The sequence below is a fragment of the Aulonocara stuartgranti genome, assembly GCF_965226115.1.
Source record: "Aulonocara stuartgranti genome assembly, chromosome: 15".
Taxonomy (NCBI): domain Eukaryota; kingdom Metazoa; phylum Chordata; class Actinopteri; order Cichliformes; family Cichlidae; genus Aulonocara; species Aulonocara stuartgranti.
Genome location: NC_138951.1, coordinates 21,996,126 through 22,013,267, shown reverse-complemented (window position 1 = coordinate 22,013,267; position 17,142 = coordinate 21,996,126). Strand labels below are relative to the sequence as shown.

The window sequence follows — 17,142 nt, the reverse complement described above, 5'->3', positions numbered from 1 at the left end:
TGGGGTCAATAAATAGTTTATGAAGTTGAACCCTTACAAAAAAGACAAGTAAATAAGCAATCAATACACAATCTAGTATTATCCAGACTAGCTGACTTTGGGGGTTACATATATATTTATGTTCATTCATATGCTAAAATTTATGTGCTTATTCTTGACAAAGAGAATTCTGCTGAGAGCATGTTTGACATTTCCTGCTGTAGAGTTTCCCCCCTATAGGCCACTGTGCGGTGTAATTCACTGTGACAGTAAATCATCTCACCACTGTGGAACGTCAACTCACTCAAAGACATTTATACTATGGAAGACAAACAGCAGCGAGTTAAGGCAGCAGGCTGTCACTGCAGGAAGGCTCAACCCTGCCAATCATAAATTAATTATTAGTGAGTTATAAATGGTCTGACAGTAACAGGGTGCATTTAAAAATGAACTCACTCTTTGGTTAATTCCCATACAGCAGGAAATAAAAACTTTTTATGACACTTTTTTAGCCTATAAAGCACTGTTAGTGTTATGCGTGTTATACTATAAAATCTGTATGCACGAATGCATTTTTATTTAATGTGCGGATGCTGTTTTCTTTTTATGAAGTATTAAAACAAAAATTATAACACAGGTTAACTAGTAAAAAAATAATACTGATAAATGATTGCATATAGAACATAATGAAACATAATGAAACTTGCAAGTAACATTTTATTTTTTCATTTTAGCATTTTGAGTTGTTTACAAAAACACACTGGTTATGTTACAGACACAGAAACAGGTGTTTTCTGCATGTATCCAATGTCTTATAAAGTATTTTTAACTTTGTGTGAACAAAATAATAAACATAGAAATTAGAGGATTCCTGGAAATCAAACCTGAGGTGATGATTGACCTGAAGTTTTTTTTGCAGATTTTATTCATACTCACAATTTGCCTCATAGCATGAGACAAAATAACGGATAGACTGTTGCATCAGACTTTACACAAGTAGGTCGGAATATTTTAACATCAACATAAACCGTTACAGTTAATATTTCACTGCACTTCACGGTTGACACTCTAAAGCTTTCAGCACAGTTGGCGACACAGTTATGCTAATCACCTCCTGTCCTTTGTTCTTGTAGGTCTCAGTCGGTGGTGGAACCGGGAGTCCTGAAGCGACCAGACAAAGTCAAGAGCGAAGAAGACAACATGCAGCCGCTGCTTTCGCTGGACTAAACCGTGCAGTCACAGCTCAAAAGCATACTCAAATCAATATTTACACACACAAATACACTGACTTACTGTGCACAAGCAACACGCGCCCTGAAAAACACCTTCCTCCAGGAAATGCTGCTGCTGCTACTGTTGGATTCACCTTTTTCTCCAAATCATGGAAAAGCAAGCAGCAAGAGATGAGAAGGACGTTTCCTCAGACTTAAGGGCATCCTAAGAGCTACTGATGGTGTTCTATATATTTATTTATTTAGTTATTTGTCAAGTGCCAATTCCAGAAACTGTAAATTAACGTCTTTAAACAATCCAGTATGGAGCAGGGAAGAGACACTCAAGAGAGTGAGTTGTGAAAGTATAGAGTGTTTACTGCACTTGTACAGGATACAGATGATAAAGAATGTGGAAAACTGATCATGAAACTTCAAAGAGGGCTTGGGGCCAGAGCTCTTGAGCTACAGTTTTTCCTTTTTTTGTACAGTAATTTGAGGAAAAATGCCCCATATGGGCAAGAAGCACGGCTCAGGATCTGCAGCAGTGATGGCGATCAGCTTGTTTAACCTCCTGGACCCAAACTGGCATACAGGCAGTGGGTTTACTGGGAGCTTATTGGGTGTTTACTGGGGGTTTGGCATCTTTCCTTTGAAAACAATGGCCGAACTCTTGGTTCTCACTCCAGTTATCTCTTGGAAAAGCAAACCCCCCTTTACGGTAAGAGTTGGCTCTATGTATCATTTGGTTTTTTTTGTTGTTTTTCTTTTTAGTCATTCTCTCGCTTGTTTCTGACCCATATGTCACAGAGCACAGTGCTGTCTTCTGCCATTAGGGATAACACAAAGCTGCTGTCTTTTATTTTTAACATAGATGCACATAATTACATATTTGTTTGGGAGACCAAAGATGTATTTTCTGAATTTCGATGGACAAATAAATGAGGCAAAACTTTGTAGAAGCAGGGAAAGGCCAAGTGTATTATCTTCTCCTGTGACGTTGTGACACATTTGTTGGATGTAATGACATTAACGAGCTTCTGAAAACATATTCCCATCATTTTAACACGGTATGCGTATTAGATATTTAGAGATTAAAGCATCACATTGGTATGTTGTTGACCGATTATTTCCTCCTGTATACAACAAAAGCAGACTTTTTCCTTTTTTAAATGATCCCAGGCTGCCATTCACAGTTTTTAAATCCATTTGAACTTATTATTAGTATTTTATAAGGCATTTAAAAACCAGCTATTTGTCGTTTGACACCCTATAATTACCAGATTAATCTGAAGAATTAAAATGCCCACATCACTGTTTGATGAGAAAATTATTCCATTACCACTGTCAGGAAGTGCAAATTTTATCCTTTTTGTGTTAAGTGTTTGGTTTGCAGCATCTTTAAGGATACCCTCTGAAGCATGAGAGTGCTGTTAGAACATCCTGACAGCACCTGAATGCACCGAGACATTTTCAATGAGGTAATTGGTTAACTTCAATAATTTAACAATTCAGCTGATAATGACACACAGTGATTAATAATTTATTAAATCCTGGATTAGAGTTAATTGTATTGTTAGAATGGCTGCAGTTATTTTCTGTACAGGGCAGTTAAAAGGCTTGTATTAAGTCCTATTTCAGGCTATCTGTCACTGAAGTGGTAACAGAGACTGCACTTGACATTTTAAAAGGATATTAAGGCAAACAAATTGTTAATGACTAAAGTCAAAACCATCCCTATAAACAGATATCTGTATAATAATATGCATGAAACCATCCCTTGTTTCCAACGGATAATCACATTTGAGTTTGTATGCAGCCAGGTAAAAAGTCAGTCAAGCAATCAACTGTAGTCTGATGATAATGTCTCTATTATTAGATGTCTTATTTCAAAGATTCAGTTCAGCAGTCCAGCTCATAGGTTCACCAACTGTAGTCAAAGTAATACCAGCTGTCTGCTGCATTTGAACCCTTTAACATCCTGAAGCTCTGTCCAGCAAAAAAAACCCAAATTCCCCCATGTGATGTTCCGCTTGTTTTACTTTTGCCTCTTTTACTTTGTTTATTCCACCCTTTGTGTTTTTTAGATGGAGAAGGCTAACTATAGATACGAGGAAATAACGATAACATAGTGCACTCAAAATTATGATTTTTGAAGTGATCCTCCTAAAAAGAATCAGTTTAAACGCTGATGATGTCATTATTATATGTATGGCACAGTCAGCGTTTACTCGAGTTCAGAGAAAAGTGTAACTTTCAAGTGCAACATTTTATACTAAATTATAAGATTAATTACTTTAGCAGTCAGAAACTTTAGCAGTCCAAACTGTCCTTTAGAAAATAGTATTTAAACTGACACAGTTTGTTAAGTTATGTGGAATTTCTCCATGCATGTAGCCCTGAAGCAGTTTGACATACTTTAGTTTAGGTTCTTCCACATCAACTATTCACCTTGGGCACACGAAGTGCAAAGGTGTGACAACCAAATGTTAAGAAGGTGAAGAGCACAGCGGGAAGGAAATACGCGCCTCTGATGGGCAGAGCAGCAGAGTGAGGCTGGCAAACAGACAGCCGAGCAGATCACAGAATAAAGGCCGGCAGGCAGGGGAGCGTGAGGTGGCCCGCTGCAACGAGAGCAGACAGCTGAAATGTTAAACTATCACACCAGCGCACACGACATGTCAGCCCCGCTTACCGCAGCTCAGAGGCTCTACAGGCTGTATCCTGTGCAAAGTCGAGTCAGACTTGTTCTTAATGGTTTCTCCTTCGGCTCAGTGTGATCCGTGTGCTTCCACTGAGGTTTAACATCAAACACAGAGAGATAATAATCTGGCAGTGTGATGGCGATACTGTGTTTTTACTGAATATGTGATCAGCCTGATCCTCTAAGAGCAGACAGTAGCTACAGAAACAGTTTGAATAGGCTGTCATGACACATATTATTGTATGATTAAGTCCATTGTAGGGTCTGATTCAATTTTTATTATAAATTCAACCTTTGCTGCATCTACTGCTCGAACTTTGTGTTCAAGGAGTAAATTATTTATTTTCAGAAAGAGGCACATAATATAGAGTTCAGACCAAACCTAGATTTCCACAAGGTGTACAGGTGTATGATATATCTGTGCAAGAATTTTGCCATTTGTACAATTACTCATTATGACAAAATCCATAAAATATACAATTGGTTCAATATTTTTTTCATGCAACTAAAATGCTGTGGAGCTTATTTGGAACCAACCCGATTAGTCATCATATGCTAAATGCGTTCATTATTTCATTATATAACTGACCTTGGATCTGTAAATAATAATCCACTCATACTGCTGCCAATACATAGTCATCCTAGTACGTCAAACGTTGTCTTTTTGTCTGTGCTGTCGCACAAATACCTAAAAGCTGCCCTCTGACGTTGGTAGCTTGACACATCGGCTGTGGCAGAATGAGACATGAACAGACAGTGGTCCTGTTTTTGCAGAGCAGCAGACAGACAGTGGTGGAGTGTCCACGTTTTATTTTGCTTCGTTTGCACTCACTTTTTACGTTAATAGGCTGGTTAGGTTTAGGCATCTCAAACTCCTTTTTTAGTCCAGTTGGCTAAGACGATATCTTGATTTGTTTTTAAATATGCCATTTGCAACAGTAAGCCTGGACATGTAGGTAATCCATATAAATCTGATGAAAAGACGCATTTTAGAAGCACCCATACATAACCACTTGGGTGTGACAGACCTGTCTCAGTAGCTGTTGTATTATGGCACAGGTGGCAACGAACACCGTGTGCATAACTGTGAGACTTCAGCTGCTTTCTCAAAATGGCAATATTTGATGCCCAAGGAAGTAGAAAGGAGTATCTCTCCTGACATCCCATAAAACCAACATCAGTATTTCCTCTTTTGTAGATGGAGACAACTTAAATGAGTATATTTTGTTGTGTGATGTAATTGTCTTAGTTTGTCACCAAGTAAAACTACTTAGAAAACCACAAACAGTACAAGGCTTCTAGAAAACTGGCCGATGTAATTGTTTTAGCATCAGTATTTGGTTTAATTATAATGCTGATATTTGTAGACAGAAAACAAGATCTTTGATTTCCTTTAATAATCCGCTTGTAGTTCTACTGACCAATCATGTTGAAGCATGTTAAAGGCTTGTGCTGGACAGTGGAGAACAAACACATACTTTTAACTACAAGCTCTAAACCATAGGCAATTATTTGAGATTAATTCAGGTTGTTACTTGCTTTTTAAAAATTCATATTTAACTGTGTTTTAAAAGAAGCACAGGGAACAGTCAGATATTGACCAGTGTCCCCAAAATCGATAGATTCCCAGATTGATTCTGATGTCGCTGACAGCAGTAGTGCTTTTGCAGCCACAGTTCTTAGTTCAAATGCCCCTGTGTTCTCTTTCCTGAGAAACAAACATTGTTGTCAATATATTTCTCCCATTTTAAATATGATTATGGAATAAATACAGCAAAAGACAAAGGTCATCATCATTTATTTCTCATGTACTGCAAAATTTGAAGGTTGACATACCTGCTAATTTGTCTTTTTAAGCTATAACTGACCAATCACTGTTCAGGGGATGGATTAATGAGAAGATCAGTTCTCTGTAAAACCCAGTTTAGTCAGCTACAACTAAGTTTTTCTGCAACTGCTGCTTGCTGGGTTTTTGTTTCTGAGAGTCAATACAAGTCAAGTTCAATCTAGACATTTTTATTAACAACAGCTAAAAAACATTTTTTAAAATGATCATAATCATCTCTTCAACATTGAACTCTATTAAAAGGAAACTGCTTTTGATACACTGCAATGATTGCATCATTAAAAGTCATTTTAAGGGAAGAAACATAATATGTGTTATTTGAACTCCTTTTGTGAAGGCAGCACTCTTTCTTTACAGGATTTTAGTGCCAAAGGTCTCTGTGACTTCTCGGCGCTTATGACTGTGACAAAAAGGGTAATAGGGAAGAAAATTATAGAAGATTGCACTGGCATCATTATCTGAACCTGCACACCGTCGTATTTCCTACAGAAAACTCCAGATATGCTATCAGCCTTAATCACAAAATGGCGCTGAAGCAGTAAAGAGGCAGCGCAGAATCAGACATGTGAGATGAAAAGGATTAGGTAAGCGCTGCATACCACAACTTCTGACTGACAGCCATGCTTCTGTGATTACTTTATCCAAATTCACCTGCAGAATAATTGCAAATACAAATTTAAAAGTACATTTCATTCATGTGAGATTTATTTGCAGTCAACCCAGGTTAAGCCTAAATGTTTTGCAGCAATCTTTGAAAACATCAAAGCATCAAAGATTGGAGGAAAATGTGATCCACTTAAATATCATGCTTTGTGTTACAGACCACAAGTCACAGGGGAGGGTTACCACATACCTGCTTGGCTGTTTAATCATCCTTTTAATTCACATTTTAAGACAGCAACTTCATTCATCAGTGACATCTGATGAGTCGTTCAGACGTTGGTTAATAATTAGGATTAATACATAAGGCATGGTCCATGTACCATGTATGCAGATGATAATAATTCTGACAGCGGAAGGCCTCACTGTACTTTGCTGTTGCATGTTGATTTGTTCAAACACCCACTTTCACACAGTTAATTACTCGCAATGTAATTACATCAACTCCTGCTGTTTTTCATCTTTAACAGGAATGTAATGGTTTGTAAGTGCCAGTGTAGCTAAACAAACTAAACAGTAAGTCAGACGATGGGGTTAATATTCAACTAAATAACGCCAAGTCTCCGAGACTAAAATGGTTATCCTGCAAGAAACAAATCACAAAACTATGGATGGTGCGCCATTATTAATTCATTTACTGGTTTATTTTAGTCTTTCTCACAAATTTACAGCTTTAACCTGGTTTACTTCCCTGCCTGGGTTCATTCTTCAGTTTCAGCACATTTCATCACAGCAGCATTTCACAAATGTGTCCTTTTCTGATGTTTGTTGTCAGTGCTGGAATTAGTTCACTACTAATGAGGTAAAAGTCTAGATTTGTTATCAGTATCAGTGCAGATGTCAAAAAACAAACCTGAACAGTATTTTCAGACCATTCGAACTTAGAGTATAAATGGTCACAGTAGTTACTTGAGTAGACCAACTTCTGGCAGTCATGAGGATTTTTCCAAGAGCACTTTGCAAGTTTAAAATTATCAGTCACACTCCAAACAACAAAGTCTAATCACCTTTTGTTCACACTACAATAGAAAGCTGTTGTCATCATGTGTTTTGGTTGCTGGTTTTGTTCGCTAGATGTTGTGGATATATTTTTCACAAAACTCATGCAGTAGAACAGAGCCAATACAGTCTGAATAAGAGATTCAGGAGAAAATGTAAAGATTACTACCATAAACGGACACACACACACACACACACACACACACACACACACACACACACACACACACACACACACACACACACACACACATGGTCACTCACACAGCCACTGTAGATGCTTCCAGTTGTTAGGATAAAAAGTTTACATGAACTAAACATCTGTATACTGCTTGAATATAGCTAAACTGTATCTCACTCAGAGCGTCCTGCAGGTTCACTGATTATTTTTAAGGTTAATGTTGGTATCAGAGGTTGTTTTGTTCAGTTGTAAATCTAAATAGAATGAAATGAGACACAGTGTTTTATTACAGATATACTTTATCGGGTGATGCTTTGTGCTTTACCACACATGCAAGACTTTTTCTTTTCTCTTGTCAGTATTTTATTAAAATTGCTATCTATCTTGTTTATTACACAGATTGTTGTATGAAGTGTATACAGAAATATGAGTTTAAGATCTGTTCTTATTTAAGAAATTCAGCATTTCGAATGTTATTTTCTGTGTTATTGTTATGTCATTCCTTCTGATTCTTGGATCAAAGTATTGCTGGGCACATTCAGACACCAGCTATAAGAGATGTAACAGTATATCAGGCTTTGGGCTTTTAAAAAAATAATCATCCCGGAAGCATTCATGGAGGTCCTCAAATGTTTGTAATTTTATCTGTCATTTTAATAAATCTGAAGTCAGCAATCGTAAAAAACAAAACAAAGCAAGAGCCAAATGCTGCTTTTCTCCCATGCAACATATCATTTCATGACACGCAAAAAAGAGAGACATGAATGGGACATCTGTGAATTCATTTCCAGTCTTTTTTTAACTACAGAGAAGCCCAAATCTGCAACATGAGTTCATTTGTTCTTCATTTAATTTTGAGTAGCTTAACTAATCATAATTAATGCCGTATTTGCGCACCACTGAGCATGGAACGAGCTCTGCAGGAGTTGCAGATGTATCTGCAGTTTTCAAGTGACTTTGCAGTTCGAAGCAGGGTGAATCACAGCTCAGATTGCAGCACTTTATCAGCTCTTTGACACCTGAACTTTTCTTTTTTTAAAAAAAAAAATATGATTGCTTTCTTTACTGAACAAACACAATGATAATCTATAGCCAGCATCAGTTTGAAAAAAATTCACACCAAACAAAAAGCTGCTTTTGTTTATAGTAGCTCCAAAGTGTCACATTTATATTTGTCCTTTCACCAAAGTAAATAAAAAAGCTAAAATTTTCACTTCAGTCAGAGTGACTGAAATCACCATCCAGGGACCATTAAAGGGAAATGCATCTTAAGGGTTAATGTGCTGATAAATCCCAGCAATACGATTTTGCTCGGTGTAAAGTTAACAGCTTTTTTCAGCCAAAAAGCCACACAGAAAACAGGCACCTGCAAAACTAGTGTTGACTTCTGTAAATGATTTAGTTTCTATAGTTTTCATCCACAGTTAGCATATATAATTCTGACACAATGCGGATATTAGGGGCAGATTTAGTTTAGTTGGCTGTTGAGAAATTCTCCATTCATGCACAACAACAAAAGCAAAAGGGGACAATAAGCTTGAAATGGGACATTTGTGATTATCTACCCCTGCACGCAGATCTGACAGGTTTTTGTCTTTGGTAATTTTCCACCTGCTTCATGTACTTTATCATTTATTTAACAGGGTTGTTTATATTGCAGTGTAATTTTATTTTAACAAAGCAATAGAATAGAAATGCACTTTCTGATCTTCCTCAAATAAAAACCAGATTTGCATTGGGGAAAAGCAGCCAGAAAGCCAACAGATCAACATTTCACATGTTGATGTGCGTGCTCTTTAACATTCTTTAACAGATGAAAATACAAATTTGAAAATGTTCCTTTTGAAAGCAGGACCACACGTTGTGACCGTACTGCATGCAGCTATCACTTTCCTATGAATACAGTAATCATCCAATGTTGACTTCCACGATGGCTCCCTGTGTGATTAGAAGCATATTTGATATGAAAATACAAAGCTTCCATACTTTGAGTGGCATTTTTCAAATTTAGGACAAAGTATGTAAAACAATGAAAATGCAAATCATGCCTGTTTGGCAGGTAGTAGAAGACAGGACATTGCCATCACTCATAGAAATGGTTTTGGGGTACTGGTTCAGACAATTGAGTCTAAATGGCTTGAAAAATGTGTCTAGTTTCAGTAATGTACATTAAATGTTCTCTGCTTTGTGTGCCTCTCTGTTTGACAGGCATCGTAAGCCACGTTGATTAGCATAACTTTGTTTTCCAAGATAACGGATGTGTAAAACTGGCAGAAGTCGCAGCACGTGTACTGTATAGATTGGGTTAATTAAATATCCACATGAAGAGTTTTGTTCCAAAGTGAAGAGATAATAATCACATTATCTCTGCATATAACATCATAACGTCTAGTGTGGAAAAAGATAAACAAATCTTTAACAGATGTAATAATCAAGTTTCAAGATGATATTCCTGTTCTTTTGAAATGAAACTCTCCATCACAAGCTTCGTCAGTGTGCTGTGGACTTTGTAATGATTTATGGACCAGCAATGTTTATTCCCCACTGACTTTGACTAATGTTTGAGTTCTCTCTGCCAAAGCCACTTCTTCCATTAGAAATCCAATGTATTGTTTCTTATATTTAAGTATTTGTGCATTGAAGAATTCAACATTAAATGTCATTTTTTTAAATGACTGATAATTGAAAATGAATGCATACCTTTCAATTTATTTGATTTTCCTACCAATGTTATTTGATTGTATAGTTACAGTAGGAGCTGTAGGGAGACCAAACTACAAATGAATTGTGAAGTTATTATGGAAAGCCAGTATATTATAGGAGCAAAACGCTGTTCAGTTAGCAGGTGTTAAATGTATTAATGTCCTCAAAGACAATTTGCTGAAATGTAAAATGATCAAAATAAACATGGACACACGCAGCTCTTTTCCCTGGTTACTTTTCTGTTGTTTCTGTCTGTTTAAGTTTGACCTCTAAGAATATCACAGCATTTGAGCAGATGTCGCCATGCTTGTTGAAGCTACAGAAATTCAGTAATCAAGATCAATTTCCTCTGAGTGAGTCTGAGGACAAAGAGGCCACACTTTCAAAAGAAGTGTCCTCACTAAAGTAAAACAGTACTTCAAAAGACTTTCGTTTGACTCCTGTGCTCCTTCAAGTCGATATGAGCACAGTACATTACAGCTTACCCATTCTTCTGCTCTGGTACCATGTATTGCCAGCTGGTCTGTTACTGGCCTCAAACATATCCGTGGCAGATTCATACTGCATCCCCTCCCGCTCTTTGGCTGTTATGAGATCCCCTTTTAATGCCATAAGGCCCCAAAACCAGTTGTAATGGTTTGTTTATCCACACCAAGGAAAGCAGTGATAATTGGAAAATCGTGTATTTACAGTCATGACTTACTGTATCTATTTCAGTTTGCCCATGAAATTTTATGCTGTATTTTTCAAAACATTCGTTCTCATGATCTTTGTAGTAAATGTAAAGGCTAAAGGACTTTTCACACTGGACAAGTAACCTATTATTATTGCAGCTGTTCACACAGACCATATACGTTTTTGAAGACAAATTTGCGACATGTATTGCGACAGCTGATTTTTCGCATGTGAATAAACAGATCTGACCAGTCAGATTGTGACTAGCTCAAAATGTGCACCAGTACTGAATTACAATGATATGGAAATAATACTATTTTATAGACTCTGAAATTAACTGCCTCCCCAGGTGTTGTCCCAATTCTGCCAACAAGAGCTCAAACGACACTGACATCCTAAAATAAGAAGTAGGTAGATCAATCCAGATATCGATAGTATCGATACCTATCCTGGTATTGGTATTGGATCAATTCTAGCGTGATGGGGTGTATACTTTTTTCTGTTCTCTAAGTTTATTATGTTACCCACTAATGTGTGTTAGATAATTTATTTGTAAATGAAAAGATGTTCTTTCTTATGTTGATTGTCACATTTATTTTATATATAGCCTAAATTTAACTCTTGTAAGCCCGCAGGTTTCCATTTGTGTAACTTTAAATCCTGATAGAACAGAATAAGCTAGAGCAATCATTTTTTGCATTACTTGCATATCGTGCATTCAACTTGTCTCAGGTAGCAGTGTCCTTCCACTAATGGCTTTTACAAAAATTATGTAAAAAGCACATCCAACAACAAAAACATGATCCAGAAATACACTTTGCCAATCTGATCTGATCTGTTCATAGGACTTCTCACGTTGGAATAAAGTTCATCATGCTGTCAGCAGGAACTATCTGCCATTACCTGTAGAAATAGGGAGTGAAGTCATTTTTCATGGGAAATGCAGTTTTTTCCCCTCAAAGGCCAATCAAAGGTCCATTAGTGGTATTGGAAGTCATGTTTGACTTTGTGCCTTCCTGCTTAGTTCATAGGACACTTAGTAGTTTGATTCCACTGTTGGAAACACAAACAGTTTGACTCAACTGTTGTTTTTTTAATTCTTACATTGTATTTTTTTTTTTTAAATTCCTGTTTTGATTTTGGTATCATCCATCAATTCGCTTCTGCTTATCCTTTTCAGGGTCGCGGGGGGCGCTGGAGCCTATCCCAGCTGTCATAGGGCGAGAGGCGGGGTTCACTCTGGACAGGTCGCCAGTCTGTCGCAGGGCCAACACACAGAGACAGACAACCATTCACACTCACATTCATTCGCACATTCACACCTAGTGACAATTTGGATTATCCAATTAACCTATCCCCACAAGTTGCATGTCTTTGGATGGTGGGAGGAAGCCGGAGTACCTGGAGAGAACCCATGCAAACACGGGGAGAACATGCAAACTCCACACAGAAAGACCCCGGCCTGATAATGAAATTGAACTCAGGACCTTCTTGCTGTGCAGCAACAGTGCTAACCACTATGCCACCGCGCTGCCATTTTGGTATCATTCCAGTATTTTAATTACTATTTCTTGTATTTTAATTCTGGTTACGGTTTAATAATTATGGAGTTTTTGACTCATCCAGTCCTGGGTTTGAATTGGGTTTTCCTCTGCTTCTATTTATCAGTTTATTTCTTGTGTGTTCAGCTCCTCAGTGTTAACGTTTACAGTCTCGTATTTCTGCTTGTATGCTTTTATCCACCAGTGTGTCTCTCTCTTCACATTTGGTGTGACCATTTTTGTGTGTCCAGTTTTTTTGGTTGTTTGTTTGTTGTTGTTTTTAGTTTTGTCACATTTTACTTTGTTAGATTTCTTTCCTTTTCTTTTTTTGTAGTGTCTTGTTTTAGATTTTCCTGTCTACTAATTTTTTAGATCACTTTTCACTGAGCCTTGTTCCACTTTCATTTCTAATTCCCAGTCAGTGTGTATAAATAACCCTTTCTTTTCCAGACTTTAAACTAACTTTAAAGTCAGAAAATAAAAGATTCAGCATGTACTTAGAACTCACAGAACACATTAACACTGTGCTTCTTAGCTGGATTAATTAATATGTAAGCAGAGGTGGTTTAGTGCTTGTTATTTATTTATTGATAGGATGGAGAGTATGAGTTCTTGTAGGGTGGGATACACCCTACAACAACTAAATACATCACAGCCCATCAGTATAACAGTGTTTCTTTCTATACGAATTATTCCATATATAGCAAAGACAGAGAGAGAAATGCCCCCTCATGGATATCTTCAAAAGTTTATTCACGTTTTGACACAAAAACTGCATAGTGGTAAAAGTTTCCTACATAAGCACAGCAGACTCAGTGTTGTCCCTCCAATGATATTATAGCTTGAAATGTCAGTTATGACACTTAACTGGCTTCTGGAAAGTGACCGAGTGAATTAAACACATCTGCTTTATAGTACATGCAGCAGGTAGTTCATACTTTCTCTTCATGAAACATCATTTTCATACATCTTTGATAAAGCACAAAAAAACATCTTTCATTTAAAACTGTTTTTTGACCAAACGTGTTAACTAATTTATTATTATCTTTGAGAACTAATGGAGTGACAAGTCTCATGATAATAAGAAATTAACTATTATCTACAGTATTTGTACAGCACCAGAGTGACTGCTTTTTGTGACACTGCAGTCTTACTTGTGTGTTACAAAAAAGCAGCCTTGAATTTAAATAAATGACATTATCATGCAGAAAATATTACAATTTGTTAACAAAATATATCCTTCCAAAACAAAACAACCTCAAACTGTATGTTGTGGAATTCAACTTTTTTAAAGAGTGTTAAACTGCACTCCAATCCCAGATGAAGCATCTACAAGAAAGCCAACTATTTTTTATTCTGCTTGGAGATCGCAGATCAATTAGATTGTCTGTGGTTTCAGATAACTACAAACCAATAAAAGAATGAAAGACAAATATGACAGCAACACATCATAGTGAAATACAGTGAAGCAAAAGTGTAAGTGTTGCACTACAGCTTTTCAGAAAAAAAAACATGCATAAGATCAAGCAGATCACTTGCTTTTAACAACACCATCCAAACGCATGTACTTAAAACATAATCAGGGATGTAGAGTAGTCAAGTTGAACTCAGCCTTACACCTGTAGGCTCACATGAATATGTATGAAGAACCTGGAGTTACATTAGATAGAGCTCTGATGTTTTTGTGTGTTCCTTCTGGTTTGTTTTCTTGTATGAGATCACGATTTAGCTCACGTTAAATTACAGTTAATAACACTTTAAAACATAATTACAGCACATAGCCACAGTTTATGCTGTAATTACTGTTCATTTTATATGTTTTGACGACCTTCAGAACACTGAGGCACAAGCAGACTACTGCTGAAATGCCCTTCTGGAATATGATTAATCAAAACACCAGTAAAAACCACATTTTAAGGTAATAACTTACTCCAACTAACACTTACAACACCTACAGTCAGTTGCAGCCGTACATGATGTCAGATCTCATTAGGCTTCCTTACCACTTCAGGACTGCTGACCTCACCCCTGGAGGGTAATACTGAAACCTCAGGGATACACTTCACTTCAGACTTGTTTATAAAATTAGAGTTTACAAAAAACTTTACATTCAATGTTCTGTTAAACTCAGGAATAAAGAAAAATGAAATGAAATAAACTAAATAAAAACAAAAAAGAAGTCCAGAAACCAAAATTATGGACTTTCACCTAAAAGGGGCAGGTCCTTCTTTAATGTTGCAACACACTAGTTTTAGTCAAAATGGCCACTGTGCAATCTTTGGCAACAAATTATTGGCAAAACAAGTGATGAAAGTTTTCAGTCCATATCAGTATACATCACTTTATTTAGAACTAACTCTTAAAAAAGAACAAAAAAATATTCTAATTATGTTATAAAACTGAAGTATGACTCTTTTTAGTCTGCAAAATTTAAACAGAAGTTTTCAAGTAACTTTCTCTAAACTCACCTCTAAATTCAATGTCACCAAATACAGTTTAAGGCTTTTAAAAAAAAGAAAAAGTTACAATACAGTTGGGAATAGTAGGTACAATGGTGAGTCGGCGCTGCGGTTGATATCTCATAGCCAAGAGGTCTGTAAATAATTTGCATTAAATTGTATAATCTGTGCTGCATCATTAAAAGTGCATTTTAATGAAAGGTAACAATTTCACAGTTTAAAAAAGTATGAATATATATTGAGTCCTTTTCTATCCCCAAGGTTTTCTTTGGGTTAATAGAGAGTCTGATATCAATATGGTGCATTGAGTCATTTTGGTAGAAACTCTGTAACTACACTCAAGGACAGCAGAAATGTTCTGCTGCATAGTTTGGCATATTAGCTAGATGACTAGCTAGCAAGCTAGCACAGGGAAATATCTGAATCAGTCCACGACAACAAGTAACACGAAGATCAAAGCATCTTAACTGCTTTAAATGTGGATTATGAGGGGAACGTTGGAAAACTTTCACCCCTCTAAGAGGTCCCTGGCCCTCATAAGTTCAAGAAACTCTGGTTGAGCCCCCCTTCACTGCCATACCTCAAAAAAAAACCTTTTTAATAATTGATGTAGCTCAATCCACAGGGTCATAATATGGTAAAAATGCAACAATATGTCAAAAGCATTTTTAAAACATGGACTAGCTATTAAAAACTAGTAGTTTCGTCTGTCTTTAGGAACTCACTCTGTTAAAAGGTGAATGTGACAGCACAATATGGGCAAGGGTGGGTCATATCCCAGGATTAAGCCCAGCGTAAAAACACCTTTTTTGGTTCTTTGCATCAAGTTTTCATTCAGTAAGACGGCAACAGCAATCACTGGTGATGCTCGGCAACAGTTTGGCAGCGTCAACAAGGCAGCCATGTTGCTATAAGGCACAAAACCAGAGCTATGAATGACTGAGGTAAAAAGAAATATGACAAGATCAGACTTAATAAATAAGCTGATGGTTAACACAAATGACATTCATTCAGTGTAGCAGACATCACAGTGTCTCATGAGTTGGTCACATCAAAGTTGTCCCTGCCTCTGAACACGATGAGTTAAAGGAGCTGATACTTGTAAGTAATTAGAGGTCATCTGTGATAAAACACACAATTACAAGACATTTACTATCTAGGAATTGCACTTCATTTTTAAGATAAAAGCACAGTATTGCAATATTTGGCTTTAAAAGAAAAACAAATCAAAAAGAGGTTTTCTGAATTTATTAAACCTAATGAGGCGCAACAAAAACATTTTGCTGCATACTCATATCCTTTATGGCCGATAAACCACCACCGAAAAGCCCATAGTCCCACATATAAGCTGCTTCAAGTTACACAGAGAACCTAGACTATTTAATAATTATTGTATATACACAAGAAAATGTTTTGTTTTTTTTAATTATATCCCCTTTTTCTTACTTAGCTATATGTTTCATTTAAATATGTTTCTTAATTGGATCCAAATTTAATTTTGGAGCTTCGATATGTGCAATGAGACTGCATTGCATTATTGAGTTTGTATTCATAGAGATATACAAATCTTTTCAGTGCCTCTTGAATGTTAGAAAATATTTATTTTTTCAGATTGTTCTATATTTTATTCATCTACTCTGCCATTTCTGGTTACCCTAGTATCTCCAATACACCACTTTGATTGGAGTCAGTTAAAATTAAAATGTGGCATGTAACATATTGAAATGAACCTCTACAAAAACAAACAAACAAAATAAAACATTAGCAGTGAAAGGTAAATGGCCAACAGTTTCATGCTAGATGTGTTCTTAATATGTCAAGAAATATGTGTGCATCAATCACAGCATGCGCCTACGATTGATGAGGCTGATGGATGTTCAGTGACAGGGATGCTGCTCAGATCAGTGTGGGAGCTCCTGGGATTTGACCCTCCAACATTTGGATTCTGTTCTATTGCAGATGCAGCAAAGCAGCAGAAACAAACACGGGGCATGGTTACAGGAACTGAAAATGCAGTTATTTATATAGAAAACTGGAAAAAATACTATTCAAATAAATCATATTTTGTGAAATGTATTTGCATGGGTTTGATACCATTAACATATATTATGTATATAATTCAATGTAATATATTTTCCTGTTGCAAATAATCTTAGACTTTGAAAATAAACCATTCAAAGCTGT

General features: G+C 36.6%; 1 protein-coding gene across 4 annotated transcripts in view; it reads left to right on the top strand.

Moving 5' to 3' along the window:
* Window positions 1-12,181, top strand: part of clvs2 (clavesin 2) — a 50,164-nt gene extending 37,983 nt beyond the window's left edge. For 2 of the 4 annotated variants that reach the window (XM_082504987.1, XM_082504986.1), the window contains one exon: window positions 1,113-3,510. In XM_082504987.1, the coding sequence (XP_082361113.1) occupies window positions 1,113-1,206 (94 nt within the window). In that variant the 3' untranslated portion in view covers window positions 1,207-3,510. Of the gene's footprint in view, window positions 1-898; window positions 976-1,112; window positions 3,511-12,138 lie in introns of those variants that run through there. The other 2 variants (XR_014271202.1, XM_082504988.1) reach the window with 2 other exon arrangements.
* Window positions 12,182-17,142: the final 4,961 nt, after the last annotated feature.